General features: G+C 37.1%; 3 protein-coding genes across 5 annotated transcripts; all 3 read right to left on the minus strand.

The window, feature by feature from the left end:
* Nucleotides 1–901: 901 nt before the first annotated feature.
* Nucleotides 902–4,953, minus strand: rwdd3 (RWD domain containing 3). The gene is made up of 4 exons (XM_026205904.1): nt 4,739–4,953; nt 3,778–4,241; nt 3,421–3,533; nt 902–3,303 (listed from the first exon to the last, which is right to left on the minus strand). The coding sequence occupies exons 1-4, from the start codon at nt 4,821–4,823 to the stop codon at nt 3,174–3,176; spliced, it is 792 nt and encodes a 263-aa protein (XP_026061689.1). The 5' UTR covers nt 4,824–4,953; the 3' UTR covers nt 902–3,173.
* Nucleotides 4,954–5,073: 120 nt separating this feature from the next.
* Nucleotides 5,074–8,647, minus strand: hccsa.1 (holocytochrome c synthase a). Of its 2 annotated transcripts, none has more exons than XM_026205903.1 (7): nt 8,563–8,647; nt 7,908–8,028; nt 7,451–7,626; nt 7,198–7,346; nt 6,960–7,079; nt 5,991–6,077; nt 5,074–5,844 (listed from the first exon to the last, which is right to left on the minus strand). In XM_026205903.1, exons 2-7 carry the CDS (start codon nt 8,014–8,016, stop codon nt 5,652–5,654), a joined length of 834 nt encoding a protein of 277 aa, XP_026061688.1. In that variant the 5' UTR covers nt 8,017–8,028; nt 8,563–8,647; the 3' UTR covers nt 5,074–5,651. The 2 variants fall into 2 exon arrangements, with proteins under 2 accessions (XP_026061688.1, XP_026061687.1); XM_026205902.1 differs by having other exon boundaries at nt 8,556–8,622.
* Nucleotides 8,648–9,310: 663 nt separating this feature from the next.
* Nucleotides 9,311–13,729, minus strand: LOC113045501 (transmembrane protein 56-B-like). Of its 2 annotated transcripts, none has more exons than XM_026205906.1 (7): nt 12,873–13,729; nt 11,612–11,778; nt 11,437–11,526; nt 11,227–11,285; nt 10,937–11,031; nt 10,780–10,853; nt 9,311–10,688 (listed from the first exon to the last, which is right to left on the minus strand). In XM_026205906.1, exons 2-7 carry the CDS (start codon nt 11,764–11,766, stop codon nt 10,370–10,372), a joined length of 792 nt encoding a protein of 263 aa, XP_026061691.1. In that variant the 5' UTR covers nt 11,767–11,778; nt 12,873–13,729; the 3' UTR covers nt 9,311–10,369. The 2 variants fall into 2 exon arrangements, with proteins under 2 accessions (XP_026061691.1, XP_026061690.1); XM_026205905.1 differs by having other exon boundaries at nt 11,989–13,729.
* Between the last annotated feature and the right edge of the window lie 831 nt (nt 13,730–14,560).

Raw genomic sequence — 14,560 nt, forward strand, 5'->3', positions numbered from 1 at the left:
CCGAGACTCTCATTTCTGTCTTCCTTTTTTTTACTTAATTAACAGCAGGTTTATCTCTCACCTAAAAAACATCCTCAGTACTCCAGTTTAATTAAAAAGGGGGCTTGCATTCACGCGCCACATTATTCAGGAGTGTGTCTCTGCATGCAAACAAGCTTGTGCATCTCAGGCATCATGATAATTGGGAATATGAGCTCAATACTGGAGAATCCAAAGCTAATGCCATGTAAAGACAGATGTGCACCTCTACAACCAGATGGGATCAGAGCATTAACATGAGTCAAAAATTATTATCCAAAAGAGAATTTTATTAAGCCTCCTTCATTTATTTGACTTTTATGGTGTGTAGTACTTTACAACTTACGGGGCATTCCCGCTTCAAAGTCTGTTTCTTGAAAAATGTATGTTAAGGAATTAAAAGGGTATCAGAAATATGCTCAGGCACTCCATTATAGAATGAACTGCAATAAAAATACCAAAAAGGGAACTTATAGCACGGTGGAAACAAACTTCCTTTGCTAATACCACTTTCTGTACATTTAATAAACATTTCTGTTGTGAGAAAAAATAACTAACATCATAAAATGCTGTTGTTTTCTTCAATATCAATACTGATGTCACTTCCTGGAGAATAATATCACTAAGGCCAGACCTTTGTTATGTAAAGATAAAATAATAATAATAATAATAATAATAATAATAATAATAATAATAAAAAAAAATCAAAACAATGACCCCCCCCCCCCAAAAAAAAACTATACAACAACAACTTTGAAATAAATATATATATTTTTTTAAGTTGTTTAGCAGCTGACAACAATGTAGATAAATAAACAATTCAAATCAGTTAAAATTAGTGAAATTAAATAATTAAAATAAAACAATTAAAACCACTCCATGATTTAATTAATTACATACAATTTTAATGAAAAGTAATATGATTTCCATTCCTTTTAAAAATTCGAATATATTATGAAAATATTAAGGCAGATGCTGTATGAAAACGCAGCGCACAGCAGGAATGTGTCGCTGTGATTAAGTTTCTTTTGAAATGAAAGTTGCGGGATCATTCAGACTGAGGCTAATCGTAAAGGTTTGGGTGGGATGAGTGCTGAGGGCCCAGGGCCTGCTTGTGATGGACTTCATACTGCATCGACTGCGGTAAAGTTGGACATGGAGGGCCGCATCGGTTCGACTCAGCCGTGCCTCTGCATTCAGCGGTCGGACAGAATTCCAAATCGCCGCTTTTAGCAGGATCAGAAAAAGCAAAGAACAAAAGTCATAGATGTAGCATTCATTTGCCAAATTAAAATGTCATTTGGCCAGTAAATTTTAAGTTCAACCTAACCTTTGTACATTTTTAATGGGCCGTAATTAAAATATTCAACAGGTAACAGGGTCGCCGAGCGTGGCCTTGTGGCTTAGGAAAGGTAGGAAAGTGTGCTTCTCCTCCGGATCAAAGCCCTGTTTTATACAAGTAAATGCCACTGAGTGGATGACATTTAACAAGCAGTGTTGTTTTGTAAGAACATGTCAGGGAAAAGGTCAGGCAAGGTGAATTTATAGTTCAGAGTGGATCATTGTAAAGGGCGAGGAGGTGATTTTCATTAAGCCTTGTTAATTATGTTTAAAAAAAGTAATTTCATGTCAGTTGCTCCTGGAACCTCCTCGGCAACAGCTGTCTGCACAATGTGTATAAGATAAACATAAGATGACAGCCAGCTATTCAACGTGTGCATGTGGGTGTATATAAAAAAAACAGAGCTAAAAACAGAATTGCTTCATACCTTTTGCCTAATTAAAGTTGATGTTGAAAAACCAATCTCTTATAAAATAGATCGCTTATTAACTTGCAGAAAAGTAACCATAAATTAGAAGATGAGTCTTAATTTGTTTAAAGCACAAAAGCAGTCTTTAAGGTCAGTAAGTGTGCCCAATTCAATTTACAAGTTTAATTTAAAGAGCATCTTCACACCAAAGATTTACTTTGTCTTAATTGTATTAAAGAAACACGCTGAGTTCTATTCTTAACATTAAGAAGAAAACTTTGTACTAAGTGTTTGTTCTTATAGTGAGGAGAAAGTAAGATCATTGATTTTGCATTAAATAAACTGAAGCAGTAACCACGGCTTGTTTTTGCCCCCTAGAGCTTTAACTCTGCCATTGCAAGTCAAATCTCGAAGTCCCTACATAACTGGGGACATATCTGACTGCTACCACTCTTACTTTGGGGTCCAAAAATTTGAAACATGAGATTTAAAAAAGTGCACCTATTGAATTCGAAATATTTAAGATTTGTAAGTCACAAATCGAATATATAAATTTGAGACGCTTTCATGCTGGAGAATATGTTCAACAGGTTTAACACAGACGTGTATAGTTCATGCAGCTTGAATGCTGCTGTCATTAAATTCAAGCATATTTCCTCTTTCCACTCAATTTTGGCTAATAGTAATATAAAAAAAATAAAAAATTGTATTACACTTGAATATTGATATGCCACCCTAAAGGAATAGTTCACCCAAAAATAAAAATAAAAATCCAAGTTGTCATCCAAGATGTGGAAGTTTCTTTCTTCGTCTGAACAGATTTGGAGAAATGTAGCATATATCACTTGCTCACCAATGGATCCTCTGCAGTGAATGGGTGCCATCAGAATGAGAGTTTAAACAGAGCATAAATCCATTATTAAGATGTTTCAACTTTAAACTTCTTTTTCTGGGCAAAATATAATAATGCTTCCTCCAGTAACAACTGACTTATATTTTAGCCAGAAGCAAGAGTTTAAAAATGTATTTGTTTCTTATAAATACACAGCTTTCAACTTTACAAGATGTTAATTGATTATTCCTGTGGAATAATTGTGATGTTTTTAATTTAACTGATATTCTAATGGCTGATTCGCCTCATTCTGATTCTCCTATCCATCAATTTCTCTACATCTGTTCTGATGAAGAAACAAACTCATCTACATCTTGGACAGCCTGACAATGAGTACATTTTCAGCCAATTTTCATTTTTGGGTGAACTATTCCTTAAATACATTTATAGAAAATAGGCAATTTAATAATAATTATATATATAAAAATGCATGATGCATTTTATGATGGGATTCCATCAAAGAACTGTAGACAGTAATTGAGTCTGGCTCCTCCCAGTGGAGAGAGTGTGTGTTACACAGCAGCTTCCTGTCGGATGAGTGGACACACAAACTGCTTATAAAGCTCAGGCAGTCCAATAAGATCAAACTCCCTTCTGAGGTCCTCAAGTGATAAAATATCTTTAACTTCAAATGTAGACATCCTAAAAAATACAAAGGTGGGGATGGGGAGTCAGATCTGACACAATGAACAGTGGAGTAAATATAATACACAAAAAATATCATACAAAATGTAAAAAGTATGCAGAATATATGCTTACAGTATCTTCTCTGGCTGTGGAATCTCACACAGGACGCTCATCATCTTTTCCTTACAGCGTTTCCCTGAAGAGTCAACATCTACTTTTACCGTCTTCTGAAGGTGGATGTATTCCTAGAGACAAGTTAGCATGTATATTATATTATCAATCATTAGAATGAAAACACTAATGAAAAACCAAATCAAATACTCTTTAAACATCCAGGAATCACATGAGAAAAAGCTATTATGTGCTATAAAGATGCCCAGAAAATCCAGCAATGGCGTTGGTATTTATTTTAGTTACTGAATCAACTGTATTGGAAAATTAAAATCTTATTGTATAGGAATATGTTCTATATTATTTTTGTACTCGTACTTTAATATTTTCCTTTCTTCCTTGCAGAAGAATCAATATGGGCTTCCCTGTAAAGAGTCTCCCAGTGAGACACAGTTCTGAAGCCCATTTTTCGATAAGTTTGATGTATTTTGCTTTGGACCTCATGTGATCTAAATGTAGTAAAGCAGTCCAGGTTTCTTCTGTAGATTCTGGTCTGATCTCCGCTGAATCGCAGCTTGATGTTTTGATCAAGTCTGAGAAGTTTTCCTGAAGCCTCAGCATTAAGTCGTGGACCATGGGCTCTGGTGGAAGTGATCGTGCTGTTTCCAGTAAATGCAGCCTCAGGTCTTGACACTGTTTTCTCGACAAGTGGCTGGAAGCGATGCTGACATCTGGAGGGGTGTGAGGGTAGTCAGGGCAGATGTGGAATGTTAGGGCTAGTGGTGTCTTCTCATTGTTTCTTTCAATCAGTGCGTGTATGCGGTAGACGATTCCCCTCTCAGCTGCATTTAAACATAACATAACATGAGATTTACACAGAATAGGGAATACAATTATGGGGTTAGAATGTTTTATTTGTCCATATAAATTATATCTGCATATATCTGTGGACCTCATACTGTTTATTTTCTGGATTGCAATCTGTTTATCTGGGAATACGACATAGTTCTGTCTCCATAATAGGCCTTCGATGCTTCAGTTTTCATTATGCACAACGTGGTCATTACAAGTTTACATTGCAATGTTACAAAAATGTACCTCAGTAAGTTTTCCATCAAAATACCGTAGTCACGTTATTTTTACTACTGTAGACCAATTTTAAAGTAATATCAAATGGATCTACTTCAAACGGTGTAAGATAATTTCTGAATCTTTCAGTATTTTACTTAACAGTTAAATATATTACCAAACTACCACAACTTTGTTGTAAAGACAATATAAACACACATTAAATGTAAATATAGTAAGAATAGTGAAAGAGTTATGATTGAACACTCACCTGACTCTTCTAACAGCTCGAACTCGTTCTGTTCACAGTATATGGCAGATAAAACTGACATTTCATCATACGCTTCCTTCGACATTTTTGCAGTCCCCGTACGAAAATCCACATTATGATTTAAAAGTGTTCACTGTAAGGGTTTCATATGATCTGTTTGTTACTGAACTACTTTTTTCATATTCCGTGTAGAAACACTAATGTAGAAACCCAGTTCCGCCCGACAACGCTTTGTGCATAAAGCACTTTTCAACATAGTTTTATTTTTTCTAGGACGCTCAAATACAAATTACAGCGTTGAAATAAAATTAATTGAATTAATTTACACACCAACAACAGTTTGACTATTTGATTTCAGTTCTGTAGGGTATATTATTTCTGGTATTTTGTTTTTAACATTTTAATTTCATCATTTTAAAAAATAAAAAAAATAAATGGACAATTCTTTCAACAATTAGCATCATCGTAAAATAAGTATAATTGATAAGCAAGATAGCAGCTGTAAATGGAAAAACAAAACAAAAAAAAACATGTAGCCGCCTATTCACACCCATTGGAATATTGTAAATATTTAAAAATAAAACAAGAAAGCTAAATGTCAACATTAGTTTCTAAAGTAATACCTTACATTTTATTTTCACACTTCAGGGTGCCTTCATAATGCTACTCAAAGATGTTTTGCCACTACTTTGTTTTACTGTATGACACTGTATGCCTACAACAGCACACAGTGCCACTATAGCAGCTTTTGCAACTATCATGGTCTTGAAAATATGCACATATCAAATTCACGACAGGAATACAATGATATGAGGTAATCCTAGATTCATTCAAACAAAGAATATCATGTCAAAAAGCTTCCAGAGACTAAGCTATATAAATATCAGTTCCTAAAGATCACAACAACAAAAAATTATGTGGAGGTCCAGCGCCACCAGGCCACTTTCATACGGTCCCAAACAGCTTCTAAGGAGTCAAAGGCTGGACGCACGTCAAGGACAGTGTGCTTGGCCACCAGGCCTCCGTCATAGTAGTCTATCACATATCTGACCTCTTTTCCACACCGGTCAATAATCCAGTCGTGCCTGTCAAATGGTAGCTCATGCCTACAACACAGAACACCAAAAGCAACTTCTAAGTGAATTGCCATTACACTTATATTTTCCTGAAGATGATCACAGAAGTTTTATACAGAGAAAAAATATTAAGCAAAAACATCAAATTAATTGTATTAAGAGATACAATGACTTACCCCATCCAGTGGCGAAATCTGGCTCTGGGTGAAAAGTCTTTTGCTTTTCCACCAAACCTTAAAAGAGAAGGTCCACATGGGCATTCTCTGTGACGGAGGACAACAGCAGAACATCAGGACTCATCTACTTTATGACATGTGAGGATACACAGTTGCTTTTTTAAAGCAATAGTTACTTTTAAATGCATTATTTGCTGGAAATTGACTCACTCTCAGTGCATTCAAGATGTGAACGAGTTTATTTCTTAAGCAGAACAGATTTGGAGAAATTGCATCACTTGTTCACCACTGGATCCTCTGCAGTGAATGGGTGCCATCAGAATGAGAGTCCAAATAGTTGATAAAAAAAAAAAATAAATCACAATAATCCAAATAACTCCAGTCCATCAATAAACATACTATGAAATGAAAAGCTGGGTGTTTGTAAGAAACAAAACCACCAAGGAGTTTTAACTTTAAACCTTCGCTTTAGGCCAACATACCACTCCATAATCCATAATAACACGTCCTCCAGTCAAAAAGTCCATTCCCTTTTGTTTTCTTGCATCAAAATCTACCGACATATTAAATTAGAACCGGTTTGGGCTGTTTTCACAAACAGTATTGGATCTGTGCTTTTTTTCCTCCTGATTCAGATGAGATAACTTTTCACTAGAGAAAGGAATATTATGGACCGAGGACCCATATTTTAGCTGGACACACAGCTTTTCACTTCACTAGATGCTAACTGATGGACTGAAGTTATTTGGATTATTGTGATTTTTTTTTATCAACTATTTGGACTCTCATTCTGACGGCACCCATTCACTGCAGAGGATCCAACGGTGAGGAAATGATGAAACACAACATATATCCAGATCTATTCCGATGTAGAAACAAATTCATCTACATCATGGATGGCCTGAGTGTGAATACATCTTGAGTAAATTTGCATTTTGGGGTGCACTATTTCATTAACATATGACTTGCTTTGAATGGAGCTTCTCCCATCTCAGGATTTCCTGCCAGGCTTGCTCATTATTCTGGTTATGAATCCTAATGATGTTTGTCATATCTTTCTGGTGGATGTCATCATTGTTCCAGCGCCATCTGTTGAATGTTTGAGACATGAAGCAATAAAGCTGATGATACTATGTGTTTCTAAATCATTATTGGATATATACAGAGCTCCGTTGCTCGGTCTGCTATATTCACCATCACAACTCACCCCTTCCTCAGCATGGCATTCCAGAACATCTGCTCTGAGGGATAAACCCACTTCTGCTCAGACCCACCACGAGGGATAGTAGACTCCTCTCTTACAACAGAAAGGGGAAATGGTTGACCAGGTGAAGGTTGCTGGTTAGGTGGTGGCATCTATAGAGAACAGTAAATAAATTAGGCGAAATGGTAGAAATGGGGAAACTCACTAAATCTAGGCTTCTAGGTATAAGTTAACCAATTTCTAGAGGTCAAATTACCATGTTTGCTGGATCGATGTCAGACAGTGTGGGTTTAGCCCCATTGGCAGCTCTCATAGGACACTCAACAAATTCATAAGCCCTGTCCTGATGTGGCGGTACATCTGGCACATTCTTTATCTTATCGCTTGCAGGTGCAGATGCCTGATGCATTGGACATTCTGGTGGAGGGGCACCTGTAGGAAATATTAAGGACAAAAAACATCTGCCAATCATGTCACTTTACAGCAGCAAATAACATATTTCTATGAATAATGCACACTCATACATTAAGATTATTAAAATAGCTTACTCTTCTACTTTTGTTTTTAGAAGGTAGTGGTTATATTTAATAGTTTATGCACATAATTTATAGCAAACCTACATAGATATATTCACATTTTTATTGCCTTCAAACTGCTGTTTGGTGGACAATATTGGTCAGCATACATAATAACAGATTCAACAGGTGTCTTACTTTTATTAACATCTCGATGCATGGGACAGCCCTGTGGTGGTGCGCTGCCAAAGTCTGGCACTATGATGCCCTCTGCCTTCACTGTAGGACTGGACATAGTGTCTCCCATCAGCTTCCCAGACTAAAAGATTAAACAACAGTCAGTTTTGAGTGACCTTACATTTTGCATTGTTGCTGTCATATATATGCATGCACTTTTAATATCCTATAATGGACATAAAATGCTTTAAGTCTATCAAATGAACATGTTCTAGCATTAGTAAATGCATGTTTACGTGAGTCTGCTTTACTTTAAGTGGCATCACATTTTGTCTTGAAGCTGTAAACTGTACAGCTGATCGACTTATATGTCATTGTTGTGAATATACACTGAAGATCTGACAGCCACGTTTCTTTCTAACGTTACCCCAGTCCATGGACTTCAAGATCGAACGTTATAAAATTATGCTTATGGGAAGTTTTGCAACAACTGTTATACAAGACACTTATAGAACACACAAGCATAAGATAAAATCATGTTCCTGTCTGTCAAAATAGCGTTTTTAACTGATTATTTTGTTCATATTACCAAATTGTTAAAATGACAGGCTAAAGATATTGCTGATAAAAGATTAACCGCTGTATAAGAGTAGAGCACAGCACACTTACCACCCACCTTTACTGTCAATGTCGTTCGCTAGAAACATGCCTCATATCCCACAATGCTTTGGGTGACTGCATCACGCTTGTGTGTGGCACGCTCGGACAGTAAAGTGCAATACTGCCCACTAGAGTATTGGAAAGTTTGGATTTTTATTTTTATTTATTTAAATATGACGTTTTCTAGTTTCATTTAGTTGAAGGTGCAACATGATTCGATCATTTAATTAAATTATTATTATATACTAAATATTCTGAATTTTCCAATGACAAGTATAGTGAAACAAAATGTATTCAGTGTACTTTAGTAATTTATTATTAGGCTATTATCCATAATTTATTAAAACTCAAAAGTGGCCGACTATTCAAGTGTGATTGAATCATTATGCAGAAAATGCAGCGCACGTTTTGAAAGATAGAGTGAAGGCAAATATGAGAGTCAGTTCAGAGAACAGCGTTGCTAACTCGATGTGTGTGTACTGCTAGGCATCTGCATAGACAGCATCCGTGGCTTCCTTTTTTTGTGCAATTTGGGTTGGAAATTTTTGGCCTTTTTATTGTCTGAGTCACTTATCATAAGTTGCTAAAAGTTAAATCAATTTTAAAAATGGCTAAACATGTTGCGATGGTGCTTTTGGAAGAAAAAGCTGCTAGGGTAGTCATTGCTACATTGGCAACACTGTCAGAAAAACAGACACGACCCACTTAAAAAGATTTGTTCAAGAACATAGATTCATTTATTCACAAATGAAACAACACTGGTGAGTAAAATTGTCCCTGTAAGTAAAAATTTAAATAAGAGATTTGGCATTGTTCTCTTATAACCTCATGGACTAACATATTAAAACGAAGTTGTTTATTCAGATTAAACATTATTGTTACACCACAGAAACACGCATCCCTGGTCACTCACATGAGCATTTTTGACATCACAGACATCACAATTTGTAGAAATTCATTCCAGTTGGAAAAGCTTATACACATTTTTCAAGAATCATATTGTTGATTTTAACCACATAAATAACTATTAAGTAAATAATAATAAATAACCTGAAAAGCCTTACCTTATTGAAGCTTATATAGGCTAATTATTCCAAATCCAGCCAACCACATACTACAAGCAAAAAGCTTATACATACACAGCTGCATCAAGTTATAGATTTTCAGAAACTAATAGACTATTATATAACATTATTGTTTCACCTTATACATTTTCCATTCCAGACATATATTATACTCTCCATACATAGTGTTCTCCATATATGCAATAATTACATAGACATGCACGGTTTCTTGAGGATGACATCCTGCACTGCTGAGCTGCAAAGGATCTTTCACCCATATAACATTTCGATTACATTTATAATGGCAATTTCCTCTGTTTGCATAACCCTCTCCATATTGTCAAAAAAATTGTCTACAGGCACACACTGTGTATGTTTGTGGAAATTCAGATGTGCTGTTGCTTTGTTAATTGCATAAAGGCAAGTTGGTTGTTCATAATAGCAGCTTTATAATAAATAGTGCAACCACAAACTGTTTTCCTGATTGTACATGTGATCAGTCTCATGTCTCTTAATCACCTGATAACTTAAAACGTTAAGGAGCGCTGTGATTGAGTTCCTCCAGCTGAGCCCATATTTGAAGATGACATCATGTCAGTCATTATTAATATAATAAATGGTTTCTCACAACTATGATACCACAGCATTACAGCAGCAGGAATAGCAAAACATAGCATTAGCACTCCAGCATCAGGTTGGACATGAAAGAGATGGAAGGTTTGTGTGCTGATGTGTTCATTTCCTGTCTGTATGTCCATGTCAGTCTGTCTTTCTAGTTTCCATCTCAGCTCCTGTTTTTCTCAACCAGGCCGAGCGAAGGACTTTGAGACAGCCACGGATGATTCTGCGCATCCACATGATGTTCATAACATCCAAAGACATGCTGGAAATAACCCAGGCACTGCGGCCCCCCAGCGGTAATCGGTAGAAGTCATCCGTACCAAAGACCATGTACATATGGCTGTAGTAGCCTGGAATGACCGCAATCCTCACCAAAAAGAATGTAAATGCCATGGCGACACCATTAATCAGACTCGGTTTGGAAAGTTTGTGGTAGCCCAACATGTGAAAAAACCAACTGAAAGACATCAAAAATAATGCAGTTAGAAAATGAGCTCATGTAACAGTCCAATTGAATGCTTTTAGATAGATTTTTAGTTAATACTTACCGCTGGTTCACAAAGGGGGTGGAGAATTCTGAAAGCAGGCGGAAATTAGCAAAGTAAGGCAATATCCCTAGACTCTGCAGAAAAAAAAAGAGCACAAAAATGACCTTAGAGATCTTGAGGAAGTAATTGTAGACAAGACCAGCTGAAAACAACTTACCAGCACATAGTAGTATGCATAGAGAGCAGCAAAATGATGTATGACAAAATATTTCTCTCCTATAGACTCCCATGAAGTAAACATGAGAAAGAGATCTGAAAAATAAACGCTTTCACTTTACGTTTTCACGATTACTCTGAAACATCAATTTCAATATTAAAATACATTTTAATTCAGATATGATATAATCATACAAGAAATGTATTTTTCAAAAAATATATTCAAATCATGTATTTGAACTTTTGGATCAATTATTAGATATAGCATCACATCATTAGCCCTCCACCCACCTGAGATTAGGTAGCCTGAGGTAACGGCCACATTTAGCTTCACCAGAGTGGCATCTCCCCTGTAAACACAAATTAGAGGTTAGACAAGAAACAAATAGTGTTTGTGAGCCCACCAAAAACGTCAAGTCCAGACTGTACTTTCTAGACAGAAGTGTTGCATAACAATCTGTGCCGCCACATTTGTTATAGATTGCATCTTCAAATCCTCACCAGACTGGGTCTTTCTGGATAGGTTCATCTAAGATATATATGTAGAGACAGAAAAGTCCCACAACCAAGGCATGCACTGTTGAGACGGCCCTTTGAGAAAAAAAAAAACATCAGTGAGTTTATAATAAAGTGAGTGCATAATAAAACACATGCTTTTAGAAGATTGATCTGACACCTGGAGTTCCACTCTGTCCTTTGTGTAGGGCTGAGCCTCAGGAAGCCTTCGCAGAGCTTCTCAGACACCCAAGGGCTACCTCTGTGGAACAGCCACTGGAAGCCCAAGAAGCTCCCTGCTACAATCATCAGCACCTGCAGGCTGAGAGGCTCCATGCCTGCTGAGCCCTAGAGAAAGAAAGAGACGAGAGTAAGACGGCAGTGGACGTTTAGCAATAACTCTCCCATTGACAAACCCCCTAGCCTGACACATAATGACCCCCTCCCCCAAGCACCATCACCCCCACCCCCCCACACACACACTCCTCAGCAGTCTTTAACAAAATCAGATGTTTCTTATTCCAGACCATTTGCGAGCATAAAAGCCCCAGTCATCACCTGAGCTGCCGCAGTACCTTTCTACTGCCAAGTCACCCAGTATACAGAAGCATTTGCATATGTGCTGACACAGCCGCACAGCCATCCAGAGGTCAGCCGACTCAAACACGTCTCAGGTTGCTCCGTCCGTGATTTATAGGAGGCACGCGTCGCTTTTGTGCAGTCTGAGTTGCATCCGAGTCCCAAAGACCTCGGCGTCCCCTAGGAAACAGCTGATTGTGTGGGTTTGTGCTGCACACACTAACTTCTGGCTGAGGTGAGCGTGTACATGTTACCCTGGCTATACATTTCTGTAGTATGGACAGCGATCGAAATGAAACAGCAGGAAATCAATGAGTGTGATCAATGTGGCATTGTTATGGTCCACTGGGACATGACCACTCCCCTGCTTTGTCCTCGTACCCTTGAAAAAGGCATCAAGCTTCAGTGCTATTAGTAACTGATAGTAGGATGAAGTCAAGCCGAGGTGACCTTGTCAGATTTGAATTCTACTGTTTCTCTGAAATGTGCAGTTATACTCAAACATGCTTTTATCTGAGTGAGTCACAAGAGGAACAAAACCAATTTGTCAAGGAGCCAACAATGCTTGTAATATACATTGCCAGGTGTATTTGACAACTAGATTTGGAACTAGAAAAGAAAAGAAATGAAATGTAAGTGTGCATGTACACTTTATATTGCACAGTAGGAGTAAAATAGCCAAATAATCAGTAGCAGTAGGACATGTTATGTTTATCATTTCCTTTGTCAGATTAATAGATTCATGCAAATTCATTTTCTCTTGCAACACCTAAATCTGTCCTGCTTCTTGGTGACTATGAAATGACTTGCATGCATCCTTAAAAAAATAATTATGGCAGCATATATTGCATGATCAGACTTACCCTTTCCGCTATGAAAGACCCATGTTGAACTGGCCATGGAGAGTGTGCATGAACACAGCTGGACACGAGAATAAATGCAGGGTTTAAGAGATCTGTGAATCTCAGGTGCTCATCTAGGGGAGGATGGCGTAGAGATTGCGAATGCAAATCCAACAGCCATCTCCCTCTCCACTCTCCATATTAACTCAGTAAGTGCCTTCTCTTGTATGCAGTTGGCCAGTGTAATTTTCTATCTCTGAATCCGAAATGAACTTCATGGCATAGAGGAACCACTAGATGGAGTGTGACGTCCAGCTGGCTAACTTTTTCTCTTTAACATAGCTTGTGTTGGACCTGGAAAGGGTGGTTGATTATGTCCGAACAAGGACACTATTGGTAAATGAATGTTGCATATTTAGCAAGGACAGCCCTGTTGTCCTCAATATCCTGAATCCTCAGCCAGACCTTCAGCTTAAATCTATTACCAAAAAAAAAAAATAAACCCTAACCTTCTTTGAAAGAACTCCAACAGTAACACTGCAGGGGTTTCTTGTATTTAGAGGCATAATGGAGCAAGTTTAGGGCAGAGCTGTTAGTCTTGCAGCAGCTTCAGGTAATAACATCCCATCCCCCTCTAAAGCACAGTTTATTGCTGCTGTTGTTGTTGTTGTTGAGTCTGTCTGCATGTTGTGCCTCAGGGATGGAGCAACGAGGCATTCCTGTTTGATTAACCGTTCACCCAGAAGAGTTCTGCTCATGGAAAATAAAATGGAAACTAATAGCAATCCCAGCGCTTGCTGCTGAGGCTAAGTGAAATGAACACTCCAGACACTTTTACTGGAGACACAGGAACATGGGGAATTTTATTTTGCTGACAAAACATCCCTTTGCACGTCTCGTTGAGTGAAATATTAATGGCTTTCGTGTAACTGTCACTGGAGGACTGCAAGCAAATCCTGATAAGATACTATATTGAGTTTATACATATTAATCCATTTATAACCATTGAGTATGTATGCCAAATGCACATCTGTTATGAAATCCCATTTTTAAGCCACATAAGAAAATCATAACTATGATATAAAAGGCTGAAATTATGAGATAAAAAGTCTTAAAAAAAAAATCTAAATTATGACAGAAAATTTGACAAAGTCAAACTTAAGAGTCATAACTTTGACAAAGATGAAATTATGAGATGAGTCATACTTTAATGCTATTAAAAAATTATAAGCTTGACTTTCTAAAACAATCATAATTATGAAGACTGAAATAAGTCATTATAGCTTAAAAAGCTACTTTAGACTGTCTATGTCATAATTATGAATTAACAAATCATGTTTTTTTTTTTTTTTTTTTTTTTTTTTTGGAGGAAATGGGCTTACATTACGGATACAAATGTGATACTAACCCATATGCAAATATGAATAGTATTACTCAGGATTAACCACAGTACTGTTATGAAGTGGAATCTTGTGCTTTTCCTGTCTTAAACCAAAAGTCTGGGAACAATCTCTTACAATGGCAAACACACCTTTTTTTCCCGACAGTTTCTTTGTTTAATCACTATAGTGATGGGCTAAACACGAGCCCACCATATCATTAGAACGCATGTTTTGACTTGTCTTTAATTAATTGCAAGTCTTGAAGCATGGGGGTACTTTCCATTTTCATTATAAATCAGGGGGGCTGAACAGTTTTGTATGTCTTCA

The sequence above is a fragment of the Carassius auratus genome, chromosome 27 (genome assembly GCF_003368295.1).
Source record: "Carassius auratus strain Wakin chromosome 27, ASM336829v1, whole genome shotgun sequence".
NCBI lineage: Eukaryota > Metazoa > Chordata > Actinopteri > Cypriniformes > Cyprinidae > Carassius > Carassius auratus.

Excerpts from the sequence above, each read along its gene's own strand:
- rwdd3 (XM_026205904.1), bottom strand. The coding sequence starts at position 4,823 with ATGTCGAAGGAAGCGTATGATGAAATGTCAGTTTTATCTGCCATATAC. Across the intron at positions 3,534-3,777 it reads GAAGAAAGGAAAATATTAAA|GAATACATCCACCTTCAGAA; the intron begins GTACGAGTACAA and ends ACTTGTCTCTAG. Across the intron at positions 3,304-3,420 it reads CCACAGCCAGAGAAGATACT|GATGTCTACATTTGAAGTTA; the intron begins GTAAGCATATAT and ends TGTATTTTTTAG.
- hccsa.1 (XM_026205903.1), bottom strand. The coding sequence starts at position 8,016 with ATGGGAGACACTATGTCCAGTCCTACAGTGAAGGCAGAGGGCATCATA. Across the intron at positions 7,627-7,907 it reads GCATCGAGATGTTAATAAAA|GTGCCCCTCCACCAGAATGT; the intron begins GTAAGACACCTG and ends TATTTCCTACAG. Across the intron at positions 6,078-6,959 it reads TGGGAGAAGCTCCATTCAAA|AGAATGCCCATGTGGACCTT; the intron begins GCAAGTCATATG and ends CCTCCGTCACAG.
- LOC113045501 (XM_026205906.1), bottom strand. The coding sequence starts at position 11,766 with ATGGAGCCTCTCAGCCTGCAGGTGCTGATGATTGTAGCAGGGAGCTTC. Across the intron at positions 11,527-11,611 it reads AGGACAGAGTGGAACTCCAG|GGCCGTCTCAACAGTGCATG; the intron begins GTGTCAGATCAA and ends TTTTTCTCAAAG. Across the intron at positions 11,032-11,226 it reads CTCAGGCTACCTAATCTCAG|ATCTCTTTCTCATGTTTACT; the intron begins GTGGGTGGAGGG and ends TTTATTTTTCAG.